General features: G+C 43.2%; 1 protein-coding gene across 1 annotated transcript in view; it reads right to left on the bottom strand.

The window, feature by feature from the left end:
• Positions 1–2,510: 2,510 nt before the first annotated feature.
• FAM124A (family with sequence similarity 124 member A) overlaps positions 2,511–23,868 on the bottom strand; it is a 42,541-nt gene continuing 21,183 nt past the window's right edge. Inside the window, exons 3-4 of the mRNA XM_075727745.1 lie at positions 15,569–16,308; positions 2,511–3,296 (exon numbers count right to left, since the gene is read on the bottom strand). Of these exons, the coding sequence (XP_075583860.1) occupies positions 2,511–3,296; positions 15,569–16,308 (1,526 nt within the window). The remainder of the gene's footprint in view (positions 3,297–15,568; positions 16,309–23,868) is intronic.

Here is a 23,868-nt window from a genome sequence, read left to right as displayed (position 1 = left end):
CAGCTTTTGTCAGGAGTCAGGATGTTGGCATGATTCCAGGATGAGACAGACACATCAGTTCAAACCAGTTTTTGATTTCATGTTCAGATCAAATGTTATCTATATTATTAAAATATTGTGAAAAGGCTTTTTTTTTTTTCCTGTTCCAAATAATGAATACTAAAATTTTTAACAGACTTGAACCAAATTTGTCCTGTTGGTTGTCATATCTGGAAGTGGCTGGTGTTGATAAAATGGCTGTCCCATAAATATACAACGCTATTTCATCATTCATTTTTGTACTACCATGAATACAACAGAAAATAATGAATCATAAGTTTAAAACTGTGGAGCCTGACTGTCCTAGGCATTGCTGCTTGTATGGTGAATTGCAAGGCAATGGAAAAAACTGCTGGTCTGACCTCACAGTTTTTTACAAGTATTTTGACAGGGGACAAACAATAACATGGAGCACTGCTTTGGATGTATCGGTCTGCTGTGTTCAGAGGGGGTTTGATCTAAAGGCCACGGAAGTCAGAGGAAAGACTGTGTGGACTCTGAAGAAGTATAGAGCAGGTAAACACATGCACACAATTACAAAACCTTCATTGGTGCTATTTCTGGTCCCAGACATTTCTTAAGAGAACAGTTTACCCAAAACTGCAGTAAGCCTAAACAGTTTGGAGGGCAGGAGGAAGCTGATAATCTCCTGTGGTCTTAGAGCTTGAATAGATTTTCATATTTATACATTGTGTTTAGCAGAAAAAACAAGGTCTACCTCTGGTACATGCTATGATAGCATCTCACAAAGAGGAGACTTGGACTTCAGCCTGATGCCTCTTTCCCTGTGTGGAGAAAATGACAGCAAAAGGAAAAAGCCTTGAGGAGTAACATCCTGATTCATGACTATCCCTCTGGCCTCTTCTGGATTGGGGGTGCATATCCTCCCCTATAAACCTGTACTCAATCCCCACCAGGCTTTCTTCCAGAATTGCTTGTACAAACTGTGCATTTACTTAAATGGGCCAGGGGAGCTGTTTCACTTTTTGTAAATATTATTTAGAGTATATGTGTGCTTTTTGGGTTGTTTTTTTTTGTTGTTTTTTTTTTTTTTTTTTCAAAGCAGCAATTCTTCTGAGTTAAACTACCTGGTAGTATAGCAAATATTTTTCTTCACAAATGTGTTTTTATTCCATCCACCACGATGCCATCATCGTAGGTCTTCAGCATCGTACCTGTATATAGGTTACATACAGCATTATACATACACCTTTTAACATGGTCATTTTCTCACTGGCTAGACCAGAGCTGCAATCAGCGCCAGTTCTCTGCCAAAAATGTAACTTTTCAGAACATGAATGATGCAATCTGTATATACAACTTAAATCCTGGTGAAGGTACTTAGCTGTCATATTAACAGCTTTTTACTTACTTTTTTTTTTTAAATACCAGATGAATTGGATTAAAAACATCACTCGAAAAGCCAGTAAAATTTGACTTGTTCTCCCTTTGGAGAGAGGTATTTGAGAAGAAATGTGTTTGTTTTACTCTGAAAGAAGTATGCTTGCACTGGAAATATGAAGAATAAGTTTCTGCATTAATTATTTTTATTGGAAAAATATCAACCCCTTAAAAAATAGGGAGCTGCCATATATTTGGGACTAGTGGTGTAGCAATATATGAAAAAGCTGGGTTATCTTCCTTGTTTTGTATTCCAAAAAGGCAACCTCTGTATTGCCTGAGTTAGAAGTAGCAAACATGGTTTACTCGGGTTTACCACTGTCAACACGAGCAGGTCGGACAACAGCCAAGATGGCTCCCTTCCAACTGGAAAGGATGGGCTTTTTGAGGGGATGGGTTGAAAATGTTCTGTAAGGTTTTCCCTTTTGGCACTTTCTGCATCCTGGACTGTCAAAGTAAGAGATAAAGCGGAGCTTCCTCTTCCCTGGGGAAGGAGGGAAGCTTCTCCCTACCGCAGCACTGCCAACTCTCAGAAGTTAGAAGGAATCACGTGTGTCCTCACAGGAAATGTCTTGCCTGACTCTACTAGAGACGTGTTACTGGGAACTGCTGTTCTTAGAGCTGCCTTTGGAACTTGTGAAAGGGAAAGGAGACCACTTTCTCCTCCCATCTTTCCTGAGTTAAGGGAATTTCTCAGAAAAGTTAAAACAGTTTGGTGTCACAAATTACTCTTCAGTTTCTGCCAAAGAAAACTGGATTATTATTCTGTGCCTCTTCTGGCATTTCCTTCGCCACCAGTCCAAGAGTCAGTCACAGAAACCATCCACCTTGCACCGCTGTGGACAAGCCTCTGATCATCCCCTCCAGCACAAATGTACAGGGTGCAAGCTCAGACTGCTTTACTGTACACAGTTTGGGGACACCCATCTCTGAGGGATCCGAAAGCTTTAGCATGCTCTGCTGCATCACCTTCCCCTCAGCAGGGAACCTTCTGCAAGTTCAAGGTAGGCCCACTGCTGTCATTCACAAGTAGAACACATTTGCCCTGGAAGGTGTAAGATAGAGAAACCTCAGATGTAAAATTCTTCTTCATTAGCTGGTGAATGATCGTCCAGAGAACAAGGAGCTGCTCTCGAGGACTGTTTGAGCTGCTTGGAGAGAGATGCTGATGTGAATGAGCTGGAAGACCATTCAGAGAGAGAAGGCAGTGAACCATCAACTGACTCAAAGGTATTGCATGTGGCTGATACAGGCCTTCCACTGGTAGCTGCCTGTTTTGTCTTATGGGCAGTTTGCTTCTGTGGGGGAAGAGAAGCTTCAAAGTCACTGCAAAATCCATTAAGGGCAGAGTATGCAGAGACCACAGACAGGTCTGAGAAGCACAGCTTCATCCCTGTGTCTACATCAGTCTCCTGGGCACCCTCCAAGTCGTCAATGTTAAGCCTGGGGCTGCATCTCCATGTTTTTAACCTGGTTGCAGGTGACCCGCTATTTAAAAACTGAAATGGTTCACTGAAATGAAAAGTTTCGGAGGCTGAGGAGGAGTTCACTGTGGGCAAGCAGAACAGAGACTTGCTTCGTTGAAATGACCATGAAATGCTGGAGGCACTGCTGGATCTGCGTGTGAAGTCTCCTTGATCACTGTGTCTTAAGTCCTGCTGGGAGAAACCAAGATGATGACCAAGGCCATTTGCATGTTGTACCTTGTTTTGACCCTTTTCTTTTGGTTGTTCAGGGACAGATTGGTGGCTCTGAGGAAGAAAGGCTGGCAGAGCGGTGAAGTGGGAATCTGTTGACACAGATGGATATGGTTGCTTGTTCTGCTTTGCAGACTTCCTACACCAACTGCGTGCTTGCTGCAGCCGGGAGAGGGAGAAAAGAAGATCACATTAATACAGAATTGGCAGTCTTACAACCATAAGTCTCCGTTGCTGAGTTGTTACTGCAAATAATTACGAAGCAGACTTCATTCAGTATGCTTGCAGCAAATGTTTCACTTCAATAACAAAGAGAAAGCACCCTGCCAAAATCCCAAATATTTACATAAGAAGCCTTGAAGACAACAAGAATAAATGGTAGAGGAGCCCTGCCTTGAGGGCTGAATTACACTAGCTTGAAATTCTCACTTACTATTGGCTTGTTCAGATTCATTCATATTCTGTCTTCCAACATTACTGCCTTAGTGGACAGCTAAAGAACAAAAATGAAGAAATGGGAGATGTATGTTACCATCATTATTATTTCTCATTTCTTCCTTACTATGGTGCAAATGTTTTTATTTTTTCCTCTGAAACATCAAAAAGCCTTTAGCAAGCAACCTCATTCTCTGTTGTCTTAATAGGTATTTACTACTTCTTTCAACTCTTTCACATTTTCTCTTGCACATCTGGTTAGTTGAACAGTGCACTCTAGAACCCACTTGCTCTATTATCTAGCTCCTAACGACTTTAAGGACAGCTTTGGACACCTGATTTTCTTGTAGACACCTAGACTGAAGACCTAACATGATGGTTACAATCTGAATCTGGACCTGAATCTCACCCCTAGGGCAGGATTGAGTTGCCTACCTGCCAGATACTTGAGCATTTGCACAGGGAGAGCAGCTGTGACAAATGGGGAGCCAAAGTCCTTCCAAAGAAGATCCTGGAGGCCAGGCAGCCTTTCTACAGGATTAGACACTGATGTGTGGGTAACTGAACCGAACCCCTAGTGTCCGAGCAATCACAGGGTTTTTCATCATCCCACTTATCTCAGTAAGGCTTTTAGAAGTTCACAGTTTAAAAAGTTTAGTTTAAATTCTTCTTACTGGAATTTATCACATAATACAAAATGCTAGATTTCTGTCCCAAAGGGGACAGTGGGACAAAGTGCAAGATCATACCCTTGAGAATAAACATTAATCTCAGCTATGGGACTTGGCAGTTGGAAACAACAGAGCAGAAAGTACTAGGTATCTTGGTCACTATGTGCTATTAAAGTGACAAGGCTGTGACAAACATGATGCTGGGCAATCTCAAGTGAGTTAAAAAAGTATTCATGCACTGTGTACAACACTGCTATGGTCTCATCCAGAATGCTGCACGTGACTCAAATCATGCCTATGTGAAAAAGAATAAATTCAAACTGAAAAAGATGCAACCACAAGAAGAAAAAAAAAAAAAAAAAAAGATGAACCATGCATTAAAAAACCTGAACCACAAACTAATAAAAGGTTTCTAATCATAACAGAAGTAGAAAAGTCTTCTGGGGTGAGTAATAGATAAAGATGGAACTTGATCAATTTGCCAAAGAGATTATATGACGTGGCAGAAAGGGATGAGACTTGGCAACCAAGGCGGTCCTTTGTATCTACTGTCTCTAAAGGAACTCCATACATTGCTGCTTCCAACATCTTGCTAGTGCACATTGCGTTATCTCAGTGACCCAGATCTGTCATAACCATCTTCTGGTTTTTATTGCAGTGATTTTATAGGCAAAAAAGGATTTTCACATCTGCAAAACATGTTTTGCTCATTCGTGATTGTCTAGCTAGAGGTGATTTATAGGACAGCCAAACCATAGGAGTTCAGTTCAGCATTGTAGATGAATATCTATACATACACCAATGTATATGTAATGAGGTATGTTAATTCATAACCTACTTCTGTATAATATACTAAGCTGTTTTCCTTAATGGCATAAAAAACTAAACAAATTAATGGGTAAATTAACCACAGTAGTGTAGCAGTTGCATTAACTGATAAGAAATTGAGTACAAAAGAGTGAAATAAAATAAGTCAAATTGTCAACAAAACGTTAACCAGAAATCACTTTAGACCTCTACATGAAACATTATTTTATTTATGCAAGAGGTGAGCTAATTTGTTTAAAAAAATATTCAGCAAGATAAAAGCCTTGTGTCCATAAAGAAAATACCAGCTGTTTCTTAACTGAAGACATTTCTGGATAACCCAGCAATAACAATATGACATGCTGAAAGTACACAATGAAATAACTGCACTCTTTTGATGAGTTTTTTTCAAGGAAACACTCCTCATTATATTGCTGTTTGTATTAACCAAAGGTACTTTTTTTTTTTCAGTGCAGTAGCTCTGATACCAGATACACTACATGGACTCAACCACCATGCTTGCTGACCGCGCTTGCTGAATCAACAGAAGCACCTCCAGAACACTTCTCCTACCTGTCAGAAAGAAGATGGTGGACTGCCTGACCATGGCTAGTTTTTATGCTATATTATTGTGTTTTTGTATACTTAGTTGATAATTTGGCAGATCAAGCATCCAAAGAAACCAAGGATCCAAGCAAGTGCAGTCTGCACTGCTGAACATGAGCCAGCAGTGTGCCCAGGTGGCCAAGAAGGCCAACAGCATCCTGGCTTGCATCAGGAATAGTGTGGCCAGCAGGAGCAGGGAGGTGATTGTCCCCCTGTACTCGGCACTGGTGAGGCCGCACCTGGAATACTGTGTCCAGTTTTGGGCCCCTCAATACAAGAAAGACCTTGAGGTGCTGGAGCGCATTCAGAGACGGGCAACAAGGCTGGTGAAGGGTCTGGAGCACAGGCCTTATGAGGAGCGGCTGAGGGAACTGGGGTTGTTTAGCCTAGAGAAGAGGAGGCTGAGGGGAGACCTTATCGCTCTCTACAACTACCTGAAAGGAGGTTGTAGTGAGGTGGGTGTTGGTCTCTTCTCCCAAGTAACAAGTGATAGGACGAGAGGAAATGGGCTCAAGCTGTACCAGGGGAGGCTTAGGTTGGAAATTAGGAGAAATTTCTTTACGGAAAGGGTGGTCAAGAATTGGAACAGGCTGCCCAGAGAGGTGGTGGAGTCACCATCCCTGGAAGTGTTCAAAAAACAGGTAGATGTGGCACTTTGGGACATGGTTTAGTCTAGTCTACCCTTGATTGGTTTAGAGTAGACTTGGTAGTGTAGGTTAATGGTTGGATTGGATGATCTTAAAGGTCTTTTCCAACCTAAACGATTCTATGATTCTTGTTTGTGAAAAGGTAAGGAGGCCCTTGGGACCACAAGCACTGGTAACAACTCGGACAAAACTGTACCTGAAAACACAAGGCTTTTGGGGACAGATCTGACACTTGCACTGGGGAGAGTTGTGTGGGTAGTATGAAAGTCTTGCCTGTACCTTGTGCAGACCATACCATCTGTCTATATATATAAAGCAGAGCCCACAGACATCACAGGTAGGATTTAGTTGTCTAGTTAACACAGCCAGTGGAGTCTGGAGAGCAAATCAGTTTTCCCTAATGGAAATTCCTATATCTGGTTAGCTGAACTGCTCTCTTGGTCCTTGGGCTGTACTGAGTACACATACATCAACTGCAGTGAGAATACAGACTGTAACTCACACAAAAATACCTGCAGTTAGACACCAGTTTTAGGTGTCTACAGTCTGGAGCCAAACCAAAACCTGCAGAGGTAACACCCATGTGTTCATTTTGCTTTGGTGTATAAAGGAGATATTTTGCACACTAGTAAGTCTCATGCAGTTAGATGATGGTAATAATTTGTTATTCTTATGTATTGACGTAACTTTTGACATGTGTTCTAAAGAAAAAGTAATTTAATTTGGGCTCTCATGTCACCAGTGGTGAGAGATACTGGGTCTGGTTCAGCTGTGTAATTGTAGGTACCTGCTGTATCCTGCCTGGCCTGCAAGCACACACAGGGGCCACTCCATAGCAGGGAATTCAGTGCCTGGGAATGTTCCTGGGCAGGTTTAATTTATTAATACAGGTAAAGTCTTAAGCATTTTGGGAATAAAGCACAGACACAAGAACAGCTGTTCTGAGCTCTTTCTACTATTTACAAACCCTCCAGTTTAAATCAGCTTGTGTTAGTTTTGGATTGTAGGTATGCAACACAATGACTACAGGTGCAACCAAATCAGCAGTACTCAAAAGGATGCTTACCTGAGGTATCACCTACGAGGATATGGAGTGGAGGGCAACACCAGAATAAATGGATGAGGTGAGATGAAACACCCTTGCTAGAAACCCTGGGGGGTCTCATGTAGGAACTTTCTAACCAAAATGCGGATGAAAAGTAGAGACTCAAAGGAAAGGGGAAATGCACTTCTAAGTGAGAGCACTTGGAAGGGGCAACCTGCCCTGGGCAGCCAAACAGCTTTAAGTACCTGGCCTAACTGGAACATACTTACACTAACAAGAAAAATCTACTTTAGGTGAGATATTAGTTTCAAGGCTTTCTTATTTTTAACTTTTTTTCCTAGCTCTTTTAACGTTCCTGTGGATAGATAAGATAATTTCATTTTATACAAGGTATTTGCTGTTATTGCTGCTACTGGGTCACAGCTCCTGGTCAAGCCCACTTGGCCTGGCAGGAGGTAATGGTGGATCAGTGGGGAGAAGAGGACAAGTACAGCCTGCCCTTAGGATGGCTGCCCGCAGGGCAGGCCAAGAGACATCACTAACGCAGCTTATTTCTGAACACCTCTGCTTATAGGAAGACTTGTTTACCTCGATCCTTTTTTGTTTAGATGTGTTATGATTTAGAAGACCTATTTTCCAATGCTGCTCTTCATGACATGGGCAGAAAGGGGGAGAATTTTTTAGTACTTTCATCTTAAAGCAACATAACTGAAAACTTTCCTGACTGTGAGAATACCGGACTACACAACTGTACTACAGGTGGAATGTCAGAAGCTCCATCTTATGAAATATTAGTGAATAAAGACTACAGGCTAATCCTATATTGTAGAGAACTGGATTACGTGGACTAAGACGACTTTTCTATATCTACATTCTGTAGCTTGTCAGAGATCACAGAGAGGATTCAATGATTTAGCTAGGATTAAAACTCAGGCAAAACTAGCTCCTCGTCCTGTGCCAAGGCCGTTCACTGTGCTCCCTCATACCACCCCGGCACAGCATAGGCAGAGCTGCATGCAGCCTGTGTGTTCATGTCATCGCTTCTCTTTGTCTTAACCTTACGGTGTCTGACAGTCCCACAAAGTTGAAACTGAATTTCCACGTGTGACTGCTCTCAGGAGAAACCACAAGCAAGCGGGAGACGCTGATCTTCCACTGCCCTTTTGGCCACGGGATGCTGCAAACAGCAAGACCTATTTTTGTGCCGTGAGGACAGCGTGATGCACATGCGGCTACTCTTTTCAGCAAAACAGCCTTCTGCCTCCTCCCTCGTTCTTCCCTCTGCTTTTATTTTTCTGAACTCTTTTCTTTTTTTAAGTCCTTATCTTCAGCCTTCTCACAGCTTGCTTTCTGCATTGCCTGCTACCTGGCTGCAGCCCAGCAGAGGCCTGCCTGGTACAGCCATGCCGCCTGCATCAAGCACAAGCGCAGCAGAGATGCTGGAGAGCGGGTCAGCCGTATGAGAGGACAAAGACTCAATCCAAACTGACACGTTGATTTTGACTGAAATTCCAAATACAGGGAGAGGGATCTGTCAGACCTCACCATACAGACACACAACAACCCTGCCATTGACTAAACCAACTGAGATTAGCTCTCTAACAGAACAGATTTTTTCATCCGGTGCTAATCTGCTGCTTATTTATAATCTCTGCACAAATCTTTGTGAAGCCTGGAGGGATTTAGAGTCTTTGTGTACTACAATGGGCTGCAGAAGAATTTCATGACGAATATCCAGGAACGCCATAAACAACTTGGGGCAAACCGCGTAGAAATGCACTTTCGACTTCACTTGGGCTGCCTATACCTGACACAAAAAATCCACGAGTGCTCCTGCAGTCTATTTTAAGTTACTTGCTTTTTAAGAAAGCAGATAGTGATCTCATTATGTATTATCTGCATTAAGCACTTCCAGCAAGGCTCTGCTGAGGTCAGAACCCAGCCAAACAACCAGCACGGCTATGACATCACCATCTTGAGCCCAGATTTTACCTGCCTTGCTCAACAGGAGTGCGTTGGTGTTTAATTGTATTGTATTGTTTAATTGTATTAAAACCAGTGGGATTGACCCAGGGGAAAAAAAAAATTCGACACACGAAGAAGTGGCAGAGGTTAGTCCTCATTATCACCATAATAAATCTTACTTGGAAGACAAAATATATTCAGGAGGGCAGCATATCAAAAGGCAAAATGCACAAATTTGGTTTAAAATTGAACATATTTGAAAAGTGGCACGTACTATGTTTACAAAACTAGCACAGGTGGGTGTCTTGTAACACTAAATATGTTCACTCGCAAGCGTTTTTGCTGAGTGTAGAGAGTCATCAGAGAACTTACTATGCCATGACACATAACTGCACTAGCAGAAAAAACAGAAAGTACCTTACAATGAAGAAAAACAACTAAAAAATCTTCTTCTATTTGAGTTAGTGACTGATTCGCTGTGTTCCCCCCAAAACCAATCATTAGCACTAAGAAGAACTGAACACCTACGGCGCTAAAAGGAAAGGAAAACTAGAGTAGAAGATTTCTAAAAACAGGAGGCTAGTATTAGACTTACAGATTAATTAAATCAGCTTAAGGCACCTCCCTTCACTGAGTCAATTGTTACTCCAAAAGTCTGCCCTTTTCACCAGTTTCAACAGAAACTAAAAGTAATTTTTGTAAAGGTGTCCTGTATACACCCTTGCTTGTCCTTGATGCTTTTCTTGCCTTTCTTCCTCTTTGTGTTCAGATCTGCTCCATCTGCACTATTAATTCAAGCAACCTTGAAGCTCTTTTCTGACTTTCATTTTCCTTCTTGCAGACCAAACTGTTCTCTGCAAAACTGCCCTTGTTGCCCGTTTTTTGTGTTTCCTTTTTACCTTCCCTGCTTCCTGATTTACTTGCTCATCTTTCTCTCCTCTACTTGTACTTAACTGTAGTGACTCAAGACTGCAGCAGTGTGACTGCGCTTTCTTTCCTTTATTTCCCAGAGTTTGTAGTTGCTAATGCTTTGAGTAACAGGGATGAGATGATTTAACTGCATTTAATGCTACAGGGGTACATTATATCATCCAGTCTGACCTTGTGTTCATCATTTTACAAATCATTAAGCCATTTCTTTTACTGAGCTTGCCGACACTTTAGGCAGACAAAAGCATTTCAGTTTTCAGCAGACTGAATCGCTGTACGCTTCAGGCAGGGGCATAAGACAGAGGTGCCACAAAGCCCAAGGCCCCTAAAATGGTAGCAGATTGACTAATGCTCCGAGACAATTTACATGTTTTATCAAGATCATACGAATGCTGGATGACCATCAAGGCACCCAAACTGGAAACTAAGGGAAGGAGAAGGAACACTGCTTTGTGTTGGAGAGAGGAAATGCAGAGCCAGGTGAGGTCTGGAAGGGTTTGATGGGTCAGCCAAAGTAAACGCAACTGTGACCACACTGATCTGTGTCCTAAACCTCTCAAGAGAAACAAAAGTGGACCCTGAGCCTCCAAGATTTGCCTCTCCTTAGCCAAGATAAGCCTGAGAGGCAAACCATTCCTCATGCTGCAGAGGAGAGTAAAATGTTTCTTTTAGTCTCAGTTGGGGCTGGGAGAGGAAGAGGAAAAGCTTTGTCCTAATCTCAGATCTTGTAATTATTTTGACCTCAGCAGTTCAGTAATACCTACCCTTGCTGCCCATATATCTAAGACAGGGTGTTTTCTGCATTGTCTGAGTCCTCTTGTTCCAGCTCCTTGCTTCAGTTATGGCCAGTCTCCAGCACTCTGTAAGAAGGCACTGTCTCTGCTCCCTAAAACACACTGGGTCAGTTGTGCATCATGGAAAAATCTCTCTCCCTGATTTCTGTGTTCAGCTATCTTGAGCGTGAGGTTTGACTACAACCATACTTTTCATGCAGATACGTACATGTTTTAAATAAGCTAAGGGAAATAAAGGCACTTTTGTTCTCCTCGTGGGCCCAGATAAAAGGGGATGAAGAGATGAGTTACATGAGTCTCACAGACACCTGTATACAATACACTGAATAAACAGAGAGGTTCTCAGCTATAAGCTTTTGATTCTTTTTTCTGTATAACATATTTGCTTATGTCTATGTAGACATGTAACCTTCACACTGATTCCCATCGTCAGGCATTTTGCACTGCAAATGCCTAGCACAGAATGCCTTTATGCATGCAGCTGGCAGACATCTGCACGCCCAGATTGACTCTGGCAACTCCAAGGACGTATTCAGCAGTAACATACTGATCTTCTACATAAATGACTGCAGCTGACTTCATGAAAACATTAGGGGATGACTACTGCCTGACCAGAGATCTAGAGTACTCATTTTGTACACCAAGCAATGGAGAAATCTCCAAGGTAGCAGACCCTCAGGTCTTGCAGGTAGCACAGCAGGTAGCTTGCAGGTAGCAGCACGTTAATCATTCCTAATGGCTGGGTCCACAAACAATCTTTTCTCAGAACAAAAGCTTCAGGTAATAAACCATGTTTCCTAAATATGATTATACCACTTCTGAACTCAAGATTATGGTTGCCTGCTGTAGGTAAGAACAACATTGGCCAATTAACTCAGCAAATCAGCTAAAAAAAACCCTGTAACTAAAAGCTGTGATCAGTTAACATTTGCACTGTTATTTCAAGGATGCCCTATAAAGCCACACTAGGCAGAAAATAGCCACCCCATAAACAGTAAGGGTTCATTAGCACACTAGCTGCTGTAAAAGCCTTACAATGCCAGATCTGACTACCTTGTTTCAGGCAGGATTAGCACAGACTGGTAACAAACCATATATTTCTTGGTAATTTTATTTGTCTTGGCTTTCTGGCAATGATGTTTGCTTCTTGGTGCTGAAGATGGTGGAGTGGGAGAGACTTCAGCAAGAAATTGGTTGTTACAGCGTGAATCAGGTGCCTGACCATAGGTGTTTGGTCCATGCTGGTATCTCCTAGGGTGCCTGCCTGGAATTCCAGGAGGGTACAGCCCTCCTGCAGGTCCCGAATCTAACCTGCCAGGACACCTTTTCTGGGTGGCTCGGGTACCCTTTGGCATGTAAAATGGCAGCAGGTCTTACGCTTAGGCACTGAGTCACTGCCCGGGTGAGATACCCATTTGCTGTCACCCACCTTCCTCCCAAGTATGTTCGCATGTGGCCCCTCATGCAAAGTAGCTAGGAAATTCTGCCAAAATATTATTTTACCTATCCTACTCTATCCAAAGACATTCTTATAATTTAAAGAAGCTGTCTGTGCACCATCTTCTCTCTGCTTCCCAAACACGCATGGCCAAGCCAGTCCCATCAGTTATCAACCTTTCCTGCTTCCCACGTTGCGCTGCCAGGACTGCAAGTTCATTAGCACTTCAGCTGCCTCTGTGCGGATCATGCCCAGAGGCAGACAGGAATTTGGACAAGACCTATAAAACTGGCAGTATATTCAGTATACGGCATATTCTTAGCTACATTATTTACATATTCTTCCCACTGCTCTGACAAGAGCTCCCCAGAGCTCCTGCTTCTGGGCTTAGCACTGGTGAAGCAGTGTGGGTGTCTTCCCACAGGATGCAAACATGCTTATAAGCCTTGCTCCTGCTAAAGCCAACTGAAGCTTACCCCTTGCCTCAGCTGGTATGTAGCTGCACCCTTGGAGCCAACTCGCCAATGTGGAAAAGCTACTGTGACAAAATAATTTTGAAGGGCTTCTTTGCAAACGAAGGAATAGTTTCTGTGGTATTAAACAGACTTATCCTGCCCATGAATAACTATTTTCTCTTGCACTGACTTTATCTAAGCCCCTTGGTAATTGCATTTGCAAAATGGGTTAAGAACATGGATCAATCTGGCTGGCAAGTATCCAAGTCTCTGTAAGCACACCAAGAAAAACACAGAGGTCACATCTTGTTAGTCTAATCATGGAGGTATATTCAAACTTCCAACATTAAACACTGCCTGTAATTTAACAGGGATGTTAAGCTACCATTTTGGGTATAATTGGTAATTTTAATCTCTAAAAAGGTGCAGGATCCATATGAAGTAAATAAAAATATTCTGAAAATTACTAAGTACCAGCTGATGTGCAAGCTGAAAAATACTAGGAAGTCATTGTTTGGGTTCATATTACTGGGAAGAAGTAAAAGTTATTACCAGTGCTGTGGCATTGATAATATTGTTAATAGCAGCACTCTGTGAGAAGCCAAAAGGTAGACCCATTGCTTTAAAAGGTAGATACTATAATTGTTTTGAACTCAGAAGGAGTTAAAAGAATATAAGGAGTCCATGGATCACCAAATCCAGCGTTTCCTATAACCCATGCTCCATCATACAATCCCTTTTCCTTAACAGATTATCCTGTCCTGAATTAGAATATTAACCTGTTTGCACCTGCTGGGTGGCTGTTATGTAGTTGGCCATCAATACGTACAACTGCCAAATAAATCTATTTATTGACCGTTTTTTGTTCCTGTGCCAGAAGAATCATTTAGTGAAACAGCCTTTTCCCATTCCTGCTGTTTACCTTCTAGTATATTTTCCGAGCACAGTCAGAGCTCCTTTCAGACTGACTTTGGCTAGACTCAGATGACCCTACTTTTCCAGTTTCCATTTGTAAGACAGCCTCCCTGTTCCCCTGCACGGGGTGAGAGGCCTTCCCTGTACCCGCACCTCTCTGAAGTCACCTTTCTGGAGCCCAGGGCTGAAGACAGGTGAGGCCTGTGGGACCTTGTGCAATGGCACAAGCACTTCCCACACTCCTTGGGGGATACTAACCCTGGTAACACACCAGAGACTGGACTTTTCTTTTCATGGCTGTGTTGCACTGGTGGCTTGTAGTCATCTGAGTACAAACAGGACATTTTCCCTTTGGTTTAGTTATAGAGTTCCACTTCTGATTGTACAGACTTGTTTAAAACCTGTATGCCAGGACCTAGTCTTCATGACTTTACAATCGCGTAAGTTAGAGCCAAAGTCTGTTTCCCCCCCATTTTGCCATATATTAAACTTATTTTGCTTCACCACACTTCCAGTGTGATACTTTCCATTTCTGTAACTTCATTCCCATTTCCCATTTTGCTTTCCTGTTCAGCATCATCATCCTCACTGAAAACAGAATTGAAATTGGAGGCCAATTGCACTTGGAGGCCACACTTAGCAGGCTTTCACTCTTCTCTTTTGGTGCATATGGCTAAAATCTTATTCTGATTTTCTTTGCAGGGTTTACCTCAGCCTGCTGGTCAGCAAGTCTCACTTTACCTCTGTATGCTGGGAGGTCCGCACAGTGGAAGCATGGCACCCACAATGCCTCTTCCACAGAAACAAGGTCAGACAATTTGACAAGCTCCATGAATGCAATTCACTCTAAAAAAATACCCTTCTTCGAAATCTGAACAACAGTCTTCCAAAGGTGAGGGTATGTGCCCCTTGATTCGAACGCTAAGCAGCAATAAATAGCTCTGCAGTGCAGGAATGCACATTAACCTGGCTCTGGATCACCACAGATACCCCCTCTGCAGAGCAGTAGGCTGTTAAAAGCTTTCTGCTTGTTATCCCCTTTATCTCCCTTGGATGTGGTGTAGTGAAGCAGAGCATGCTGATACGTTGCACAGATATGGTGCCTACAGACGTCCTAACAAATAAACTCTCTTTCAGGACTTTGTTATGAACACTTGAGATTGGTTCAAAAAGAGAGTCTGTGGGAATGTCTCTCTCAGGCTGCTCTTCAGGGTGCATTTCTTTTCCTTCACCACCTCTTTCCCCATCCTGATAATCACTGTGCAAAAGAGAGATGCAGTTTGTCACCCTGTGATGCTAGAAAATAATGAGTACCATCAGGAATTCTGCTTGTCTTCCATAAAAATCTCATAACTGAGAGCTATTTTATAAACCCCTGTCAGTTCTGTGCCCGTATTTCTTATAAAACTACACCCATCAGCCATCCTTTCTCCACTTGGGCTCATAATTCCTTCTCTCCTCATTCTTTTAAACAGCTACCTCATCTCACATCACTCTTTGCATAAACTGAGGTTGACTGATATCTGGATAGTATCATCCACTGCTTTCCTGATTAGTTACACACACAGCAAGAGGTTTCAAGTTTGTTCTTTAGCAGTACTGTCCTGGCTCTTTCTCCCAGGATGGAGCAAAACAAAAAGCCTTTTCTGGCTGCCATTGCAGGTTAAGCTTTCCTGCACAAAACCAATAAATGTGCTTCTGTTTCCCTGTGTACTGAACTTACCTGCAAAAGGATCCTATTTCCATCGTGGTCTTCTGTCTGCCACCTGCCTTCACTGATGGGGCTGCAAGGGTTGGGCAAGAGAGGCACAAGCTGCCCCACATCTTTTACTCTGAACTCCAGCACCGCTGACTCTGTTGGTATTGGCACCTGGCCCTTTGGAAGTTTTTTTAAAGAAAACTGAATGTCTATTTCCATGTTAGAATAGACAGGAAAAACACAAAAGTCCACTTTTTTCTGACATACCGGTCTTTTCAGTATTAACTCGTACAATTTCAAAATGTCAACAAAGTTTTCACTCCTGCAGTATATAGTGAAGCGGATAATTTCTTTCCCGTAGTGCACTGGGCGAATGGCCCACAGAGGAGTCTCTGGAGCCAAAGTGTAAAAGTCCTGGCTGCATGGCATGTAAGGGAGGAACTTCCCATGCACTCGCTCTGTGTGGTGGTAATACCAAGGTGGCCGCTGAAAGGTTTCGTGGAGCTGCAAGATTGGTTCTTCTCCATATTCCTCCTGCAGAAACAGAATGACGGCAAGGGCTGGCTGAGAAACACCAGCCTTACCTGGCTTCCTGCGCTTCTTGGGCACTCGTCTTTCTGAGACTCGAAACAGCTGGAGGTCTGGATGGATCCAGGCTAGAAGCTTATCGATGGCTTGCTGAAGAGTCCTGGATTCACCTGGGTCTGTGATAATATGTACACTAACAAGGAATGGGTCTTGTATGCCTTCCACAGAAAGTTCACCTGAGAGTATAAAAAGAAAAATCTCCTTTAAGATTTGTAACCAAGTTGTCAACATTTAGGTGATCCTTAAAGGAGAAACAGTCTACTTGGTCACACTGGGCTTTTTTTCCATCTCTCTCAAGCTCACCTGCAGTACACTAAAAATAATGTACAGAGATATAGCAACCAAGAAAATAACCAGAAGACAGATAAGTTTCATCAAGCATACCATAAAAGTTGCTATTTCTACTGAGGTGGCATCCAAAAGACGTTACCCAATGTGCATGAGCTGTCCCATACAGCTGAGAGGTAGGAAAGACAAAATACTGATGTAGGGTGGGGGTGAAAGGGACACTAATAATGTGCAGAATGATCAGGGTGGACAGTGTTCATCCCACCTTGTTTTAATTTGTGCCAATTGGCTCCGGGCATGGAAATCACACCACTGAACTCTACTCTATCACCTTGATGTTAGAGTTTTCCACCCAGTTAAGAGTGTTCTGTGTCCTGGAGGCAACTGTTTTAATAAATAAGGCAAAGTTTGTAGGGAGAGGTAATATCTTTTATTAGACCAACTGATACAGTTGGGAAAAAAACCAGACAAGCCTCCAGGCACACAAGTCCTTCTTCAGGAAAAGATATTACTTGTCCCTACAAATCCTGCACTGTTTATATCTTCAGACCATCAAGACTATAATACTACTGCTTCAAGGTTTTTATAAGATTAGGGAAGACTGGTAAAAGCAGGAAGCACAAAAAATTACACTTACTCAGGGGAAAAAAGAAACCTCTAGTTAGCCTTGTGAATGTTCACAGGGGCTCTATCTGTTGTCCCTGAAACCTCAGAAGCAGAGTAATGGCTGGTTGGAGGGCAGGGGAGAAATTGTCACTTCTGTTCTGCTGGAGTTGCATGCCAATAAAGACGCATGTGAATGGAGATCCAAGACAGTTTAATAAATTATCCAGGTAATCTGGATGTTTTTGCTGAAATGGTTCCCCCTGTGTGATGTTCTGAATCCACCGCCATGTCTGAGATCCCGAGCCTGGGCACAAAGCCTAAATGTGTGAAGCCTTAGAAAGGCTTCCCAAGCTTTTCATTGTGCAGACCACATTTAATAGGGGGATTGTCTCACAGGCTGTTTCCCCTCCTATTGGCAATCAGTAAGAACCTTCCCCTCCTTCCTCCTGGCATCAGAAGAACATTCCTGTGATACTTCAGCAATTGCTTTAATGGAAAAGCAGTATTATACAAGTAGTGTATTTTAGTTGTCTTTCAATACAGAATAGCTGCAAGACCCAGAGAAAAGCTAGATGCAACTGCATAGCTTTCCAGAGACAACCAGCAAACATACCATCAGCCTCAATTTAGAAGCTGCAGAAAGATACGGTATGCAGAGCAAATAGCAAGCATGCATTTTGCCTAGGGGAGGTATAGAAAAATCAAGTAAATAATAAAAAATACAATTACAGCAGAGTTCTCGTATGTCTGTGTGACATGGGTGATGTGGAATGACTTTGTCAGATGGTTAATGGAAGAAAAAAATTGAAGGGAAAAAAAAAATCTGTGTCAGTATATGGCAAGAGGCTTTGCTGTGGCAATTGTTACTGGTAGATAGTTCTTTGAGACATCCCCTGTGGACAGTCACAGTGTGGGAGAAAGGCAAAGAGGGTGTGGGGGGAGGTCCTCTCATGGTCCTTTACACGGGACAGCAGGACAGGAAGGAAAACAAATTGCAGAGGACAGTGATCTAATAAAACCAGAAAGAAAGTAATTGCCATAGCTACGCAGTCATTCATTTTCCAAGATTGGAATAGAAGATGTTCTGCTCTTTTCTCCTTCCATTTCCTTTGTTACACAAATGCTAGCAAAGCCTGCAACAAGTGACAGGCTTGATATTTATGCATATAAATGACTGCAGCTCTGAAAGAAGCCTGGGCACAACAATGTGAAGCAAAGAGCCGTCGTTCCTGTCAGCTTCTTGCTCTGCATTGAAAAAAAAAATCCCTGAGCATGGCTTTTCTGCCCTCCTGTTGCTCAGCATGGTGCATGGACACTGAATGGCTAAAGCATTTTTCAAAAGTGGAGCCTTGTGGGAGCCAGCCCCAACATTAGTATTCTGCAGCCATCGCTGCCTGTGCCCATCAGCACCACATGCTCGCAGAGCCAGCCTCAGAAGACCACCAAAGCACGGCACAAAGCCATCGTTAGGAGCTAGGATTATACGTACAGCAGAGGAAATAATCTTTTTTTTGAGCTAGAAGCAACTATGCTGAAGGGGGAAAAGTATAAAAAATCAGTACAGAAAGAGTTTCAGTACCTATTTTATGTTAGCAAAGACGCTTTTACTGCAACACTTTTACACCTTTCATTATGTGGCTTCTGTGCTTATAAAATGGCAGCCCTTTCTGTTTTGGTAAGAAAAAGAGAAGCATAAGAAAAGCAGAAATATGAGGCAAGGAGCTAAGAGAAACTTCCCCTGAACTGATGATAAGTTGCAAATTGTTTCTATGTTACTAACAAGTCTTTTTGCTTCAACTGACAAGGAAGGGGGGAAAACGACACCATTTCTCATGGCACAGTTCAATTTGCCCCCAGCAAATTGTCACAGAAGCAAATGAAAGCCCTGCATATGTATTAGCCTTCCTGTGTTACTAGTTAATCCCACAGAAAATATCAAAATGCTGAGGCATCTATTTGAAAATAAGCTCCACAGTTCTCACAGCTATTACATTTTTTTCTTTCCTATGACAGAAGGGGATTAGTTCTCTTTGAGTTGGCAAAGCACTAACCTTACTAAGAGGTAATTACTACCAGGATTGAAAAAGTATTTTACAATTCTAAACTTTTTACTCCTCTGTTAGGTGGCATCAACCACCCACAAGAGGTTAAAGCAAACAGCCCAAATGCTGCGGGGCTGTCACACTTGATGTCCTAAAGCTGGAAGCTGAAGGTGGCCTGATATTTTATGATTGAGCTTTCCTGAGCTGAGAAAAAAGAAAGTCCTGCAAAGCAGAATGGAAGTCTTGCCCTGTGGTTCTTCCTCCCCTCCTTTCCCTGCCCAGAAACCAGGATCTTTTCATCAGAAAGACAATCTGACAGAAAGCAGTGGGTGCTGTCAAGCGTATCTGTGCCAGCTGCCTCATTTCGGTACAATTTCACTGAAATTCAAGCTGCCTTGTCCTGGGGACAGACAGGACAGGTACCTGTCTGTCTCGCCCAGTTGCCTACAACCCCTGCTGAGTGCATGGAGAGAGGCTGCCACCTCTGAAAAACTTGTGGAGGATGATTTTGCCTTCCTAATTCCTTTCCTCCCCCCGCACTCTGTAGGGAACAGCGGTGCCTGCAGCGGACAACCCTCTTGGCATGCAGAACTGCCCAGCCCTCCCCTGGCCAGAGGTGCCTAGTGGGCAGCTATGACAACAGTGGTGATCTAGTGACACAAACACCCCTGGGTGAAGTGGGAAGCAATGGGTAAAGTGCTCTCCTCCCTTGGGGTGGAGTGGGGCCGGGGGCAGCCACCACACCTGAGAGGAGCCATAAAGACTTGGGTATCTGGTAACACCAACCTTGCTGCAGCTAGCTGGCCAGGAAGGCAGGGCTCCTGGCCCAAAGCAGGCACAAGCGGGTGTAACTTCAGGTGTAACTTCAGGTCAGCAACCTTAGCAGCTGGGAAGCAGCTAGGCTCCTCTGGAGGTACGGGGAACTGGAGCTACAACTCCTTCTCCCTGGAGTACATATGCATTTTACATTAAACGACACAAGAGGCAACATGTACCTAGAGGAAATGAGCAGAGTTTTCTGCCATGCCACCTGAATAACCCTAGGCTAGAGAAGTCTCCCTCTTGCATTTGCTTTTTGGCCCCAGGACTCTTGCACACCTGGCTACAGCATGGTTACTGGGTTATCTGCCTCTTGTCATGACCTGGCAGCCTGGTCCCTCTTTTATGCTGTGAGAGGCCCAGGTTGCATTCCCTCTGGAGCTGCCCTGCATTAAGACCTGTCCCTTCTCAGGGCACTGCTCCAACCACTTTTTAATTTCAGGAGAATCATAGAATCATAGAATCATTTAGGTTGGAAAAGACCTTTAAGATCATCCAGTCCAACCATTAACCTACACTACCAAGTCTACTCTAAGCCAATCAAGGGTAGACTAGACTAAACCATGTCCCGAAAGAAGAAGAAGTCACCACCTTCAGCAGTCTTGATAACATCTGATTTTCCAGGTTAGTGGACTTGGCTGGAAATCCACTGACTGCCTAAAACCAGCCCATAGCAGAGCTTAGGAAGGAGATAAGAACCTGTCTCCCTGAAATGTCTCTCCTAACCCTGTGTTGGTGAATCAAGATATGGACCTAAAGACCTCTCAGCCTTACCAGGAGATATTTAAAAAAGACTTACTTACAGGGTTAGGCAAACGGTATGTCTGTGAGCTAGGATGTAGTCTATAGCAAAGAGATTTTAGGCAGACTGGCTCTTGGCCCCAGTTTGTGCATTTCCAAACTGTGCCAGAAATTTTCAATTTTCTAGCCACCTACATTTTCAATCTTCTATCCAGGAAACTCAGATGAAGTATTCAACCTATAAATACTTGATATAAATATTTTTTTTAGCTGACCCACAATGCTGCGTTGAGAATCTGAACACCGGAACACAAACTTCCATTTTCCCTTTGCAGCATGCTGCTTCACGGGAACCAATGCCTGAACCTCTCTCACACGGTACAGACTAGATTCCTTTATCACTACATCAGGCAGTAAGATTTCACATTTCATTCTGACCAAATTGCATGATGCAGTACAGGAGATGTAAACCAGGCAATGGGAGAGGGTCAGAATGAATACACCAAGCTTCTGAACTGCAACTCCCATCAAGCAGTACTTCATTATCAGGAAATAACTGCTATCAGGAATTAATTTAATGTTCAGTTTTGAATTATTTCAGATCAGCATATTTTATTCATTGTTAGTAAATAAAAATATGTCAACTATGGGAATGTAAAAAAAAAAAAAATCACTGCATAAATAATGTCAGAAAAAAAGCACTATAGTATTTCCTAACTGAAACTACCCAGGATTTCTGTTGCACAGAAAATGTCAATATTTCCCTATTTCAATCCCACTCCAAAACACAAAGAAACGTCAAAATGGTAACAGTTCTTACTGAACAGGACCTTCATGTTTTATCTGAGTCCAAGGCAAGACTGACTGTTTTAGGTGTATTAATTGAAAGGCTCATGGGCAGACACAAAGACAGAGGCTATTCTCATAAACAAGGAACATCACTTTATGGGCAGCTGCAACAGAAGTGATTACTGGGCACCTCTGGCAGCAGAAGCCACTGCTAGGTCATGCTTTGATGAATTATGCAGCATCAATAATCTTTTGAACAAGCAGGATGTGACAGATTCACCAGCTCCTCCATTCTCTTTCCCTGCTGTTTAATGGCATCTGACAAATGCAGGGCTGCAGGACAATGTGCTTCTCAGCATGCCCTGCTTTGCACACCACCTCAAACTCGTGAAGGATATTCAGAAGCAATAAGAAAGGGGATATTCTGCACAGCACAGCGACAAGAGGAGAAACCTCTTTCACGCTCCCATCAAAGCAGCATTTTCCTGTGGAGCTGGAGTTGAATGTTCTCTAATGGAGATAATGGTGCCAGGATGCTCACTCCTCCATCCGTACTAAGTATAGACAAGGCACAGCAGACCAGCATACTGACAAGCATGGCAAAATGGTCAATCTGCTCCTCCAGATGGGCACAGGATACAGGCTCTCTGTGCTGTTATCCAGTTGCTGTAGAACCAAAAAAAAAAAAAAAAAAAAAAAAAGTATTGAGCAAAAATAAAGTTGGAAAATTAAGCCCATTATCTGCCTGATAGAGATAAAAAGCTTTCTCTGGAACATTAATATGAACAATCTTACGAGGTGTCATTGCCCTTAGTGTACAGCATGCAGCCAACCCTGTGGGAATGAAGCTTATCAAAAAGTGATACTTAATGCCCACAGAGGCCCTGCATGATCAAGCAAAGGCAATGGCAGATGTCATCCTGTGGTACCTTTGCTGTGAGATGGTGCAGCAATTGCTGAAACTCCCCACTGTGCTACAGCCCTCAGCGAATTCTCATCCCTCCCTCACCAGCTACCTTCCCCTGCCCTGCCTAACGGTAACCGTTCACGATCAACTTAAGCTGCTGTTGAAAGGTGCCATCTTGCTCGAACTCAGATCCTTCACCTCTCCATGCTCTCCTGCCCACTGCCTTATGTTGGCCTGGGTACTTGCGTAGCTACACATCTTAGGCTGATCATGCAACTGCACCCTGACACTCACTCTCCTGTTTGCAGTCGTACGGTCTCTGGTGCCAACGTTGCCATCTTGGCTTGGCTTCAGAACCAAATCACCCTCATCTTCCTCAGAGGAAACACACCCGTTGTGGCCAAGAGTCATCCCATGGAAGGTTAGGTACCTGACAGATGTCCTCCAACAGGAGGCTAGCTGGCTTGGGCTACTTTTGTAGTCCATGGTGAGAGACAGAATCAAACCTCAGATAAGGCCCATCACTCTCCACTGCCCACAAGTGTAGTGGGAACCAAGTAACTACACTTCCATCTTGGGCACCTCAGCTATGCAACTAAAATTGGAGGGAAGGTTTGTGGGCCTACATGCTTATCTTGAAGATCATTCTTGTTCTAGAATCTTATCTTGCCGTACCACTTTGTCAACAAATGAGACATGCTTTTGTGATGAGTGCTATGGAAGAAATGCTCATGAACTATGTGATTGTCACATCTTCCATTAAATCCTCCAAAACTAACTTCTTTGACTCCTTTAGTCAGGCTGCTGACTGCTCATAGCAAGGCAAAGAGTCAGGGACTCCTTAGGTCACAGATATACTCTCAGTCCCTATTTTCCTCATGTCCTCATTCACAGCACTGCAGCTTTCTCAGTTAAACCCTAACTACCTGGCAGACAAGAAGCAGTCCACACTTGGTATAAAGGTATGTGTGTGTTGCTTGTGGGCTGACAGTCCAGCTGTAGGTTAGGAGAAGAGGTTACTTGAACTCACATTACAGCCTTTTTTTCTCCATGGAGACAAAAGTTTGTCCCACTGCCTTTCATCCAGTCCCGATGAAACCTGTGGGAAGTTAGTGTCTCTGTGGAGAAAGATGGCACATGTTCACATCATGTGTCCCTCCAAAAATAGACTAAAAAGAGAGGGACACGAGTGCCACATTGTGTTTCTGGCTGTGTAATCCCATGTCCCTGACACTACAGTCTTCTCGCTGCGTCTGCATGTGCTACCTAGGCTTTATGGAGCCTTTAGGCACATCAAAGCAGAGACTGTGCTTTACTGTATATTAAGCACCCAGCAAAAAAAGACCCCCAACTCTGAGAAGAAGGTGTATGGGATCTTCACACAGACAAACTGCAGGAACCCACAGTGGGTGCTTTCACACCATGGTTCCAAGCAAGCAAACTGCTTGACAATTCCTCACAAGATAAGACTTTTTCTGCCAATGCTGTGGTCTTCTCCATGAGCTCTTTACTCTTGCTGCATGGTACTCTTGCAACCTGGTGTT

The sequence above is a fragment of the Pelecanus crispus genome, chromosome 1 (assembly GCF_030463565.1).
Source record: "Pelecanus crispus isolate bPelCri1 chromosome 1, bPelCri1.pri, whole genome shotgun sequence".
NCBI lineage: Eukaryota > Metazoa > Chordata > Aves > Pelecaniformes > Pelecanidae > Pelecanus > Pelecanus crispus.
This window is presented reverse-complemented; position numbering and strand designations above follow the sequence as displayed.